The sequence below is a fragment of the Zophobas morio genome, unplaced genomic scaffold (genome assembly GCF_036711695.1).
Source record: "Zophobas morio isolate AGI-343-1 ecotype UQ-CSIRO unplaced genomic scaffold, CSIRO_AGI_Zmor_V1 ptg000012l, whole genome shotgun sequence".
Lineage (NCBI taxonomy): Eukaryota > Metazoa > Arthropoda > Insecta > Coleoptera > Tenebrionidae > Zophobas > Zophobas morio.
In genome coordinates, this window is record NW_026972117.1 from 22,223,805 (window position 1) to 22,238,012 (window position 14,208).

Below are 14,208 nucleotides of genomic sequence, written 5' to 3' on the forward strand. Positions count from 1 at the left end.
GGGTTTAGAGATTTTATTTTAAACATAAGCAGAGTTTAGGATCACGTATCTTATATTTTGTTTATTTTGTAATAGAGGAAGACTGGAATTTGTGTTTTTATACAAAATAGAAAATAAATACGCAGATGTTTGTGGATACTCATGAGTTTGGCAGGTGGTTTGGGTGCGGATTTATTTTATTAATAACGTTACAGCCCGGTGAACACAATTTTCTAGCCAATTTGTTAATTTGTTAAATAGTTAATTTATTGTTTCATCGCTTCATCAGTCCGTGAAACTTGATCATCATGTTATAAAATATGTATGATATGATTTATTTACTAAAGTCACTAATTATTACCAAAAATTACTGGGGGTTGTGAAAATTGTACTACGAAATCATTGCTATATTTCGACATTATTTATACTTTTAGGGATTTAATATTATTGTTATATTTTCTTTTGTGATTTCCATATGACATACATTTCCAGAATTAACAGAACAGTGAATGAGTCTTCCCGAGGTCATAGAATAAGATCGACGTTTCCCGATCTCTATGAAAAAATAGGTTTCGCGTTTCCGTCTGTCTGCCTGTCGTCTGTGTCGAATTTTGTTATTCAAATATACTCTGAAACTATTGTACGGATAATTATTAAAAAAGAAATAAGTTAAAAAAAGAAAATCGCAAATTGCATTGTTCAGTGGTGTACTATGCGGCCGAAATTTCGTTTACCAACGCAGTGGTCATTGTAATAAGTAAACAAAGCTTTCAATGCTTTTACGTGTTCCGGAAAGTTTATGATTGGAATAAAGCTATCGTATTCAAACAACGAACAGCACGAAAATTAACAAAGAGCTTTTTTTAAAGATCGAAGTTCACCAACCACCACATATTTTCAAGAGCAGCGAGCTTTCGCATTTTTTACTGTTAACGTAAATTATTATCAAGGGATGATTTTTTATTGTTTATAATGATTTCAATTGTGCATTCGTTGCTTTTCTAAATTCAAAGCAAATTATCGATGTTAAAAGAATACAAGACATTTTGAACAGGCAAAGGAATAACTGGTTTATTATACCTGATACGCTGATGTGAAATCAGTTGTCGGTTATTTTTAAACACCTAATATTTTCGAAATGATAGAGCGGTTTTTTGAGTAATTTTAAATATTTATACAATTTTTCATGTTGCATTCTTTGTATTTTATAGTTCTTAATAGGAAACATATAAGACAGAATTCATAAAGTATAGGTACCATAAAATATTTAAAATGTAATGTATAACAACAAAAGTAGACAGATTTTTCGTTACCTCGTTTTAACTTCCCGAGCCTAAGTAATGTAATGGGGAGAATCGGAAGAACGGCTAATTACAGGTTTGCCTGACGTTTCACGACCATTACAGTGTGAAAAAATAGGTCTCCCATTTCCACCTGTCTATTGTCTGTATCGATTTTATTAGCCAGATAAACTCCAAGACTGCTGGATATTGTTGTAAAATTTTCTAGGTATTTTAGAAATATCGTGCAGAAGGTGACACCCTATTTAAATTTTATTTTTTACTAATCGTTTAGAACCGTTAGAGAAGATAGACATCACGTTGACAGCAATTGGAAGGAATAAAATTACAAGTACCTATAGAAATTTTACCTACGTTAAATTTATTCAAGATTCACAATGTTGCAGTGTCTGTCTAGAGTAACTTACAAAGTAAAATTCCCAGGGGATTAAAGCAAACGAGCTTTGTGCGTGGAAAATGTTTGCTTTGTCAGACAAAATAAATAAGTATTTCAAGTTACATCTTAGTTTTGAAATTTAAAACAAGCTTTTTTGCTTAAATGAGACTAGAAAGGTTAGCAACGTGTTGTTGCTATGCTCCAATACTTATTACTACTTTTATCTTGAATTATTCAGTACAGTTCAACAAATCCCGCTTCTTGGAAAAATTAAAAAAAATGAGTTTGCAAACTGTTATTTGTGATAATAGTGTTTTGACAACCTATTATACTTTTTGTGTTTGTCTGCGACATACATTTTTTTTTCTAATAAACCCATGTATTTTTTGAAATTCTTGTAGAACTTGTTTTTCTGAATTCATTAACGTATCATACTTTAATCACCCATACTCCATCACTACCTATGAATCGAACGCATTATCGTACGAAAACACATTTGTTTATTTGGTCTGGGGTCAACTTGACCTTAGGAAACGGGCACGAGCGGCTCATAAGTTCAGAAGTAGATGACGCAAGGCACAAGATGCTCCAAAATTTTTTCGCAAAAAATAAAATTTTAACAAGTCCAAAATGAGTAATACGAAAATTTAATTTGTATTTAATTAATTATATCAAGAATTTAGAAAAAGATTTGCCTTAATTTCTGTTGTTTATCATTTATTTCACTACCTTTCCAACGTTTCGACCCAAAAATATCAACATCAAGTTTTCCATAAATTTGGTTGAAAAATTATTGTCACTGCGTCTAAATCGGCGTAATTTGCCTAGATATTTGTTTTTAACAAATTTTTAGCTCTGGAAATATCTGTGAACGAAATTACTTTGCAAAATATAAAAGATAGAATCAGTTTGTCAAAAAGTTAATGTGAAAGTTTCTAGAAAAAAAAACTTTTGTCATTATATTCACTTAAGCTTAAGTAGACAACAATTACAAGTTGCGATAAATTACTCCTGTTGCTGATTACCCAATCAGATGATGGCTTGACAAACGCAAATGTACAAACCTTTAATACAACATTTTTTTAAATAAAATTTTGAATAAACGATGCACACAAAGATTTATCACATAGCAATCAACGACCTAATTTTGAAATATCATTAATCACATTTTTTTTTACATTTAATTTTAAAATATTAGAAAAAAAACATTTTATAACCCAGAAATGTATCATCTCTCCTGCTTCATAGACAAGCTGTCCCTAGAGACGAATGATTAATTGCTTCAAAATATTGATGCATTGATAAAGGGCAAGGTTATGCGTGTATTTTTAGAGAGTTTTCCCAATTGAAAATATTCGGATCAACATTATTTCAGCAAGGACACGTATGTCAATTCCGACACGTGCAGTGTAATATTAATAATAAAACACTGGGGTGTACGGGTGTACGGGTAAATATGGTGAATCTTTCTTGATTTAATAAAAAAAAAAAATAGATAAAGAGAGTTTAAGACAAAAAAAAGAAGCTATTGTGGTTACCACTTTGATCATGAAACGTCGAGAAAACATGAAAGTAGCAAGTCGTCTGATGAACTCGGTTACAATATTTCTTTCGCTTACACTTGGGAAGTAAAAATCGTTTAAAAATCTAAAAGTAAGTTTTTCATCCTAAAGTAAATATACTTATTTAAGAGTATCTACAGCAAATCTGTATTTACTTTTAGTTTGTTATTTTGTAAGAACAATCGCCGTCACGAAGGAAAAGAATAGATCTCCAAGAACTAATAGATTTTAAGACACATATCGGAAATTTCACTTAAGCACAAAGCACCGTCGACAGATTATTGATAAATTTGATGATGAACAATTTATTTCCAATTCGTTTTGGCCTGTAATAACAAAAATATACAAGCAGTTGACTTGATTACGTATTACATTACGTACGGGCGTTAAAGTACCACGTGATCGACTCTACGCCAATCCGTTCTCGCTAAACGCCTTGTTAAATGCGTGATTAACTTAATATCAGTTGAAGTATTCTATAAACGCGCCCTTAAGTTACCAGATTAAAATTTTTCTAATGAAATTTATTTGCATTACCGTAAGCGTCATTTCATAAGTATACAATTCTTATATGCCAACGTTAAAAAAACTAGACACAGTTTGAATTGTTAACTTCAGCTAAAATTCAAATAAATTAATATTGGACGCAATAACAAACATCATTCAAACATAAAAACATTGAAGAAAATTTAGATTTAATTAACGAAGGAACGATTCAGTTAGAAAGGAAAAATAAAGCACAATTTCTTGCTTGTTATAAAAAGAAATAAATATGTAACATGACATTCGAGTTTACTAAAGTCTGTCACAGAATAATGGCTTGAAAACATATTTGGGAGTCCACCCTTGGTTGATCTTTTGTTAACGTATGTGATTTATACTGGAAATTCAAAACCTTAGATTTATTTGATTCATTTCGTACAATTAATAGCAAGATTTGTTAGAGGTAATTCAATGTATTTTACATTAAGGAAACATACGCGTAGGTCTGACGGTACCCAAACGATGTAGAGCTGAAGATTATGTCAAGCTTAACTTAACCAGGAAAATATAGCACTCAACACTTTAACACAACTCTTTTAATTAACTTCCCTCGCCCTTGAAGTATAATCCAACAAATCCAGCTCTTTACAAAAAATATAAAATTTGATTTTACTATTTTCGTTTTGAAATAACCTCTCTAAAGTAAAAGCCAGCGGCATAATATAACACCCCCGCAGCCCCTGAACCGTACGGATAATGTAAAATACATTTAAAGCACATAACTAACGGGATAAAATGTCCTTCAGCACTAGGTAGTAGCAATCTGAAGCTGAAGTGTTTATTTATGTTTATACATCGATAGAATGTCAGATGGAAATTAGTTTGATTTGGATGAGTTTGTCTCGTTTCCGTCTGTTTGTCTGTCTGCCTGTCTGTCTGTCTGTCTGTCTGTCTGTCTGTCTGCCTGTCTGTCTGTCTGTCTGTCTGTCTGTCTAGTGTCTGTATCCATTTTTATTAGTAATCTCCGAAACCATTCTCAAATTTTTTTACGTATATTAGAAATATCATGTAGATGGCTAATCATTCCCACCACCAATGGAATGACGTCATCTCGAAAATTTATAATAGAAGTTTTTTTTGATTTTATAAAATAAGCGTCTCCTGCACTGGTGGTGTGTGAATCCGTGTCGAATTTTCACCCTAAACATCCAGATTTTTCGAAAAAAATTCAAAACTGTATAACAATATTTTGCAATTTAACTTTGAAACTGCAAAATCGAATGCTCTGAAATGTTGTAAATATGCTAAGGTTATTGTAATCATGGTAAATAGTTAAGCAAAATTCATTACTTTAAAATATTAGGACTGCATACTTGTTTATCAACACAATCATAGTATTTAGAAAGAGTCAATTTATTTTATTGATTAAATCAGGAAGTGCACAACCAAATGTTTTGAAATCTTGCTAACGTTTTAAACTTATCGTAAGCATGGTAAATTTATAATCAAAATACATCTGTTTATCTCCCTCCAAAAATTGATGACGTCATCTCAAAATTTTGCCGAATAAATCCTATCCAAAATGTGCAGAATATTAAGTCCATACAATACTTGTGGTTTATCATTGCATTAAAAGTTTTTAAATTTCTTACACAGTGTGACTTATAAAAATTAGTGAATGAGTCAATTTTTTTACGGTTCACTATATTTTCCTGAAAATTTGGGAATACAATAGTGTTATTTAACTTCTTTACATTTATTTTAATGTTACATACATATCTTGATTTTAACTTATAACTAATCTCTTAAAAAAATAAAATTCGCATAATCTAATTTTATAAATTATAATTTTTCTAAAAAGTTGGGTTTGTTTTATTGTTCTTCAGGGGCGAGTGAAGTTCGACCAATTATTTAACATAATAAATGAGTTAATTCAATTAATTTTATATGTCAGTGTGTTTATAATAATAACTTAGTATTCTAAGGATAAAAATTGACTAAAGCATTATCGATAAGTTAGATAACTTAATTCTTTTTTCGTTAGCAGTTGTAATAAGACATAAAAATTTTATAACACATTAACGATGTGAATAAAATTTTATTGTTCTCGTGTCATTCTTCCGATAAAACAGATAAAACAAAAACCTATAATAATAATAATCAATGTTCTTGTTATTTTTTATGAAACTATTTTTGTAACGTGACATATTAAATAAAAAAATTGTTTTGTTCGTGGTCGGTAGAATTTATGAGTTTCCTACTTAAATATAGAGGTCATATTATTAATTTCTTTTCTGTTCATGACGCCCTACATTCCATTAAAGGAATTCCAATACTTCCACGACGCATACAAATAATTCCCTTAAATACGCGCATAAAAGAGAAAGGGCATAAAAACCTCTGATACGCATATAGACAAACCCACAATTTCCCCGCAATTCCAAGAGCGGCAAACCACCGTCACCGTCGCTTTTTGCATTAGAATATCCAACTGAAAAGCTTAAAATACCAGTGGCGGCTCGTGAACTTTTCTTCAGAGGAGGCTCAAATTTGAAAAGCACTACTTTTTATATCTTTTATTATCTGAATAATTTTTTTCGTCATGCCCACGAAAAGAACACTCTTGCGTTGACAGATAAATTATATTGCATCGATTAGTCTTTTCAAAATTGCCCAATTTTCACCAACTTTCTCGTAATAGTTCTCCCTTTTATGAGCCGAATCTAAATTATTGGCAATGTTTTGCTTACCAAGCATTTCTAATTTAATCTAAGAAAATATGTGTTCCTGTGATTTTTCATGTATTTCTATAGCTCGTGACAAATTTTGTAAATTATTATAGCCTGTTTTACCCCAAGCGGAAGATTTATCACTAATACACAATTCCAACAGTATAATTTGTTTCTTAAAACCGAAGCCGTTAACTATTTAGTTTTATTATAATTATTTTCATGAAATGCTCTGTTTTGTTTCTAATTGTAACTGTCAATACCATTAATGGGAGTGATGGTGTTGGTCTTCCCTTTTATACCCTTACCTACGTAAAGCCTAAACACCACCACCACTGAACAGGGAGCTCGCGAAACCACCTCAATGTTTTTCCTACTTACACCCGATTGCTCCAACTAATAAGAAAGAGATAAAGTTATCTGTACGACTTGATCTGAAAAGAGATGAACTAGCCGGAGGCTAGCGGCTTGGAGCGGCAGTGCGATCAACGTTTTAGCCAATGCAATACACACTGACGATGCGTCAAGGTCACGGTCTCATTATTCAGATGCATCGTCGTTCGGAGGCTAGCGGCTAGCAAGCCTCTGCCGCTGAAACCAAACGCGGAGTGGTGTGAATGTGAATTATGATTGTGAGGGCACAAATATAAATTTTTCCGACATTTTAACCTGATATATGATGAAAGTAAATGAAATCCAAGAAAATATTCTGAAAAATGACAAATGTCTACAAAAATATAAATTCTTTCATGGAAAAAAATTAGAGGAAGCTCAGCTCCAAAAATAGAGGAGGCTCAGCCTCCCCTGCCTCCTCTGAGGAGCCGCCACTGTAAAATACTCCCCTTCAACAATACTGAGATTATGCCGTTTCATCCAGATTTTACAACTCATAAATGTTAGCTAGTGAAAAGAGACCTAATTACACGTAACTATGCGCTTATTTCCAGGATTACTGCAATGTGGAATTGCGTTGGCACATCTGTTTTTTTTTTGTTGTCATACGGGAACAACGCCCGCATTAAATGTACCGAAAAAGAGGTAATAAATAACTCAGACAAAGCAAATAAAACCAGAGAATAAACAAAAGAATTAGGTAGATGGCACGGTATCTCTTGCTTCTGATAAAATGAGGTCTAGTGTCATATTTTTTACGAGGGTTCCTTAATTTCAAGGAGCGACTTCGCGTACGTATGCGCTATTTCTTCGTTACGTAGAAACAATATGGTGCTCTTGGATAAATTACTTTGAATGTTATTAGTACTAGCGGAGTGTTTTAGTTCGTTTTAATCATTTTTTTACACATAACTTCCACCTAATTTAAATTATTTCTAGCGCTTTTTAGCACTTCATAAAATCATAATTGTTATAGTAAAAAGCGATAAAAGCATTAATTACCCTGTACATTTGCGACAGCTTCAGGACTCGTATTAATTTAAATGAACCGTTCGTACAAATTGTTTCACATTGTTTAATGTACTTTATTAACTGCAGCACCATTTATTGATTTAATGCGCACTATAGTTCTGAATTTTCAACGAAGCGGTACCCAAGCAATTAATTAAGTGCTGAAATAATGAACATTTCGTCGTTTCACTGCAAGTTTCGTATTAAGCTTTTCGGAGCTTAATTAATACCTCGAGTAATTTTACATTACAGTTTTGACACTAATCCAGTTTGGTTTTGTTTCAGGGGTTTCTCATTTGACGAAAATTCTGGATGACACCGGCGGTGACATTATCATTGTTGATCAGGTAACGTTTTTGTTGATTTCATTTTGTCTTGTCGTTTCAAATACACGAAAATTTAATCAACTGGAAAAGCAAACAGGGCCACTTCAAATTTAGACATAAATCAACGAAAGTTGCTTAAAATACGTACACAATGAAAGCAACTCTGCTTAAATGTTTTTTATTTTCGGCTGTCTCATAACGTGAAGTTTAGTTTTTAGAGTTAAATAAATAAAATTAAAATTGTGCATGATTTCCAGTAGAAATGAGGTAACGGACAAGGTTTTTCACAATTTATCTCAATAAAATTTTGGTAGCAGCTGGTACCAACGAAATTCTTTTACAGGAGTTTTATCAGCATTAATAACTTCAGCTTGTTTGAGTATTTTAAGATAATATGTAACAAAACTTTAATCCAACAAGAGATTTAAGAGAATCTTACGGGGAATTTTGTAGAATTATAACTTTAGTAAGTGCTTGAAGCTAATTCAAGGTTTTACGCTAAGCAAATACAATTTTTTTGTTGAACTATGTAATTTGAAGCTACATGATTTTATTAATTTACAATGCTAATTAACATAATTAATTATGAACATACAATATCTATAAAGATTATCAACAACTTGATTGTTTCACTTACAAATAATTGAATATCTCTTCGTTGAATTTAATTATTTCATCAAATATATATTTTTAGTGAACAAAAAATATATAATTATAGTGTCAAGAGGCAATATTTCAACATTTACACTACGGAAATCATGACCCAAACTTAATCGTTCTGGGAGCGCACACTAAACTTCTCTTTCAGCTAAACTTTGGTCGTTTTATAAGTTTATTACGATTAAGTCTGTAGCTTATGGTTAATATAAAAATATATGTAGTGTCCTCACTGAAACCTATGTGATCATGTTGATGTGTAATATTATTTGGGTTTGCTAAACACAAATTACTACACCAATGAATATGTTATATTATTGAAGACATTAATAATTAAAGAACGGATTTATATGCACAAATATTTGTCAACATCAGGAAGAAAGAAATTCATGAAAAATTCATTGATAAATCAGATACAGTCAGATGGTTGGTTTTTCGACTCGTTTGCATGCAATTAATTAAGATTTACTAGGCCCTTTGTTACTTAAATAATCTAAGTAGATTGGCAATTTAACGCCCACACGCATCAGAAGTTATATATCAATTGGTTTTTACAATTTCTTTAATTCTTTATTGGTTAACATTTTACAATATTTTTCTAATTTTTCAAGTTTTTATGAAGCTGTGTTGAAACAATTGGGATATTTGGACTTGCGTTCACATGTTATTTTAAACATAATTTTTTTATATCAAGACAAAAACAAACTAAAACAGTCGTGTTAAAAAAATATGCAACGTAAATTTAAAAAAAGCAGGAAACATTTTCATCAGTTGAAATAAGTTAATATCTTTTATCCACGAATTTATGTAAATTGTTTTCACTTTGGGCATTTTTTAGAAAATTTATTACCACTGGCCTCTTTCAGGGTCTAATTACGAATGAATTAGAACTATTTTGACAAATTGTTCTCCCCATCTTTAGTTTTCTATAATCAAGTAGGTATGAAATACTTATTGTAAGCTCAGTCGACATGTACCTAGTTAAGCTTTTCTGACATAAGAGAAATCACTCTTCTAAATCAAAGTGGCTAATGTAGACTGAAATAAATAAGTTTTCAGGTACATTTATTTGTAAAAATACCAGAAAAAACCTAAGTAGATGTTCAGACTTGCGCCAAACAGAAATCATAAATAAATTTTATTCTCCCTTAATAAACCATTCACAGCGACCTGTAAGAAATGCTGAGTGTGACAATAACAGACCTAACTTCGGATTTTACGAATATTTTAGGAAAAGAGGTAGTTTCGATTTTTTACAACTCACGAAATAAAACATCCCAAATATGCATATACTCAAACCAACAAAACGTGCAATAATTAATCTGTGTCAATCAATTTAAAAAAAGATAATTTAAATATCTACTAAAGCTAAAAAAAAATGTCATTGTCATATCAAAAATACGCGATATGCAACTTGCATACATATGCTAATTTAAATACTAAAATAAATTGATATCCATATTTATAATTTAACACAAACACACGTTTTCCAAAAAATATTTACATACAATAAAATATATAAAGTAGATTTATTGCAGTCATTAATTTATTGTAAATAACACTATTTTATTTATAATTATAGCTATTTTGTAAACTATAGCTCATTTATTATGTAAAAAGAAATCTATAATAATATTCATCGCGTCTGAAGCATAATCAATACAACACGTAGTATCTCGATATGTTCAGTAAAAGTTTATTTAATAATACATATTTTAATAAGTCGTCGTTAATTTTTTCTGTAAAATAAACGTATTAATTTTGATGTTGTACAATATGATTAGTTAAAATGTTTCTGTAGTTGCAAAATTTAAAAGACATCAGAGAAACGTTTCAGAGTCAAATTATAAAATATATTGATTTACATTTATTTTTAAAATATTGGTTTGTGCCCCACTTCGACGCTATGTATGAGTCATGTATTTCCAATGTACTAAATTAAGCTTCCAACTTCAGCTAAAAATAATAATGTACAGGGTGTTTCCGAAAATGTGGGCAAATTCCGGATGTTGTTAATACTGAAAAAAAAGTCTTTCTCCTCCGATCCAGTGTCTGGGAAAGCGATTAATTAAAAAGTTTTTCACTATTCCAGCATAGTGTGGCGGCGCACCATCTTGCATATATACCACATTCGCTGAATTTAATAAGGGTAAACCGTCTAATAACTCAGGAACAGGAAGTATATTTATTTGTTAGAAAATTTAATCGGTCCAACAGTTTCGGGGATTATGTGTTTAATTAATAGAGACGTCAGACAGACAGACAGACAGACAGACAGACCGTCAGATATACAAACAGAAATTCGAGTGTTTGTGCTCTATGAGTGAACAGGCCAAGAAAACATAAGATTAAATAGTCCTTAAGGTGTCCCTATTGCAATACTTCCTTAGTATTCCTTGCACATAATTCACTTTTAATCTAATATTTTTAGATTGTCCGCGATTATTACCCACTTAGCGCATATTTGCTAATTGCTCCCATTTTACCATAATTCGTGCTTACAACGTTATTTGATCTATATCAATAAATTAATTGTATTATGTTCCTTATTTGAAATAACTAAAGCGCGTTTCAAGTTTTTTGTTTGTCTAGACAAAACGTTTTAAATATTTAAATCGGTTTGCTCTTTATCATAATCTTTGTTGCTTTCAACCATATCACGGTTTTTTGCTTTACCACATGCCGCCACTTACTTAGGGTTGGTATTGATTTTAACCCTATATATGATACATTCACTAAACATAAATGGCATAAGAATAAGAGAAGGTTGGTATAATAACAAATTCCCTTACATACTTTTTAAAAAATTATTAGGGTTGGCGGCACTGTCAATTTTTTTTAAATAACTAGGGTGCTTAAACGTCAATTTAACTATTGTCATTGCAAATTCACCGCAATGGAATGCAAACGGATTTTTCGTAGGTACAAAATTTTTATCAAGTATCAATCATTGACCAAAAATTAAGGTGATCAGTTGACATAAGCTATAATTTTGTAATAATATTGGTGCTTTATTGGTGTACTTCGTGCGAAAAACATTTTTATCTAACTAACCCTAATTAATAAGTTTCGTGATAATATGTTATTTTAGAATTTAAATTTAATTATTTCGTTAAATTCTTTTTCTTACTTTATATATTGTTACAGCTAAAGAGGTTATTTTATTATTTTTGTAATAAGTTTGAAAATCAAAATCGGTATTAAAATTTGACGAAAAAATAGGAAAGAATGAATTGCTCAACTTTTTCTTTCGAATTCTGATAGATCTTGTGTGTTAAATCATCACATGTCACATAATAGATAGATAGATAGATAGATAGATAGGTAGATAGGTAGATAATACTGCTCTGCACATACATGTTATAGATTATTATTAAATTAAACTTTAAATGGTCCATGCTCGAATAGTTTCATGTGTTAATTAAGCAGTAAAATCAACATCATGAGTTATTAGGTTATTGCAGTTTAAGCTCAGTTTGGTACAATTCAATGCAATGCGTGTGTATCTAATGCATATAGAATATGTATCGATTAAAACACACCATAACTGGCCACATTTACTTGTTTATTTTATTGTTAGCCTATAGTTCAATGTAATCTTTATTTGATTCTTTGCTTCAGTCTTGGCGTTATTGCTCTATTACTATTATAGAATAAAAACTCTAAGATGAGTCACATATTCTGTAAAATCGTCTTCTTTGGAATGGCATTTATTTTAATTTTCGATAATTTTGTAAAGCCAATATTTGAAATAGTCATCCAAAAATACAAAAACTAAAATCATTAGAAACTGATTTCTTAGCTTGATTTAAATTTGTCGATTTAAGCGACTTGGAACGAATTCTGGGAAGAATTTCCCAATAATATCGTTGACTATGCCAATTTTTGCAACTCATCACAAAGTTCTGAAAAACCTATACAAAGAAACGCTTGAAAATATTAAACTGTTAAAATAGATATTTAGCGCAATAAATGAAATTATTGGATGGAACTTACTGAGCAATATTACGAAAGATTAAAAACAAGACAGAGCTGCAGCTCATTCGACTAGAATAACAGTAGTCATGTTTCGGAAATTTTTTAACAATCGGATTATTAGTCTAAACACAGAGAGTATCTGACTTCTGACACCCGAGATTTTGTGTTAAGCGAAGAGCTCATTTATGCTTCCAAGAAACTGAGCAACATTTTCAGCATTTACTGTAATTTAATTTTATTTATTTATTAAAATAAATTAATCTTGTACTTGTAACTTTCTTTGCAACTTCACTTTTCTTTTAAAAAATATCTTATCAAAAAGTGTCTGCCATTTTGTTTTTACATGTGTCATTTTTAGCATTAGCATTGTGGTTTAATCGCCGACATCCTAAATCCTTTCCAAAGATGATTTAATTATAAATCATGAAATAAAGCCATTAAAAAAATAGGCTGCATATTGATATCTTTTAGTACGTTGGAAATAAAGCATATTATTTATTATTATTACTTCGGTTATCACGTTCAATGTGTAAATCTGGAAAGAAATCCAGTTAGTAATAAAATAAAAACATAAATTAGACAGAAGTGAATTTCTCCGAAATATCAAAAGCTACTTATAATTTTTTTGAACAACAGTAGCTAACTATCTATATATGCTCGTATACAAAAATTCACGTCAATATCTCAAATGGTTCGACACTAGACGGCGGCAACTAGCTGCTCCTATTTTGGGATAAGCCTTTGATTTATTCTGATGCCCCAGCTTACATTTCTCGTTTAAAATCCAATCTCCATTTAACATATTTTTGTCCAAATAAAAGCAATTTTGCTTTATATTCAACGAGAGTCTTTCCGTCCGTCGACAACGGTGACATACTTATTGTAAAACAGGTCACACTTTTAGTGAGTTTCGAAGGAAAAGTTTACTTTAATTGTTTTATTTTTATATTACACATGACACGATAAATAGTCGGTCCAAGTTCTAAATTGACATCATCGGGGTTTTTAATAGTTGTTTTTAAACGTTTTAATAACGTTGGCTTGGTTAACGATTTTTTTTAAATTTTGGGTGGTGTTGTCGACATATTATTTTAATGCAACAATAAATCTGTTAAATAAATTTAGAAAAAAATGATTTTGTTTTCACTTTTTGAGGAGACAGGGAGTCAAATATATTAGCTGTAGTCACAATATTAATAAAGAAAAACAGTTGAATCTTTTTTGGGATATCTAACTAAAATAATGTTTCAATTGTTTTATTACATTAAATTTTGTTTGGAACATACTGTTGAAACAAAAACATAAAATGAATACATGACGTCAAAACACAAGCACTGGCGCTAGTACAGGGTCATTATAAAATACTGTAGTCAACTCACCTATGAAAAACAATTGAAATTTTTCTCGTGCCGC

The 14,208-nt window shown here is 30.7% G+C and overlaps 1 protein-coding gene across 1 annotated transcript in view; it reads left to right on the forward strand.

Moving 5' to 3' along the window:
* LOC135128012 (otoferlin-like) overlaps window positions 1–14,208 on the forward strand; it is a 238,177-nt gene that overhangs the window by 57,970 nt on the left and 165,999 nt on the right. The window contains exon 2 of the mRNA XM_064054794.1: window positions 8,120–8,181. Coding sequence (XP_063910864.1) covers window positions 8,120–8,181 — 62 coding nt within the window. The remainder of the gene's footprint in view (window positions 1–8,119; window positions 8,182–14,208) is intronic.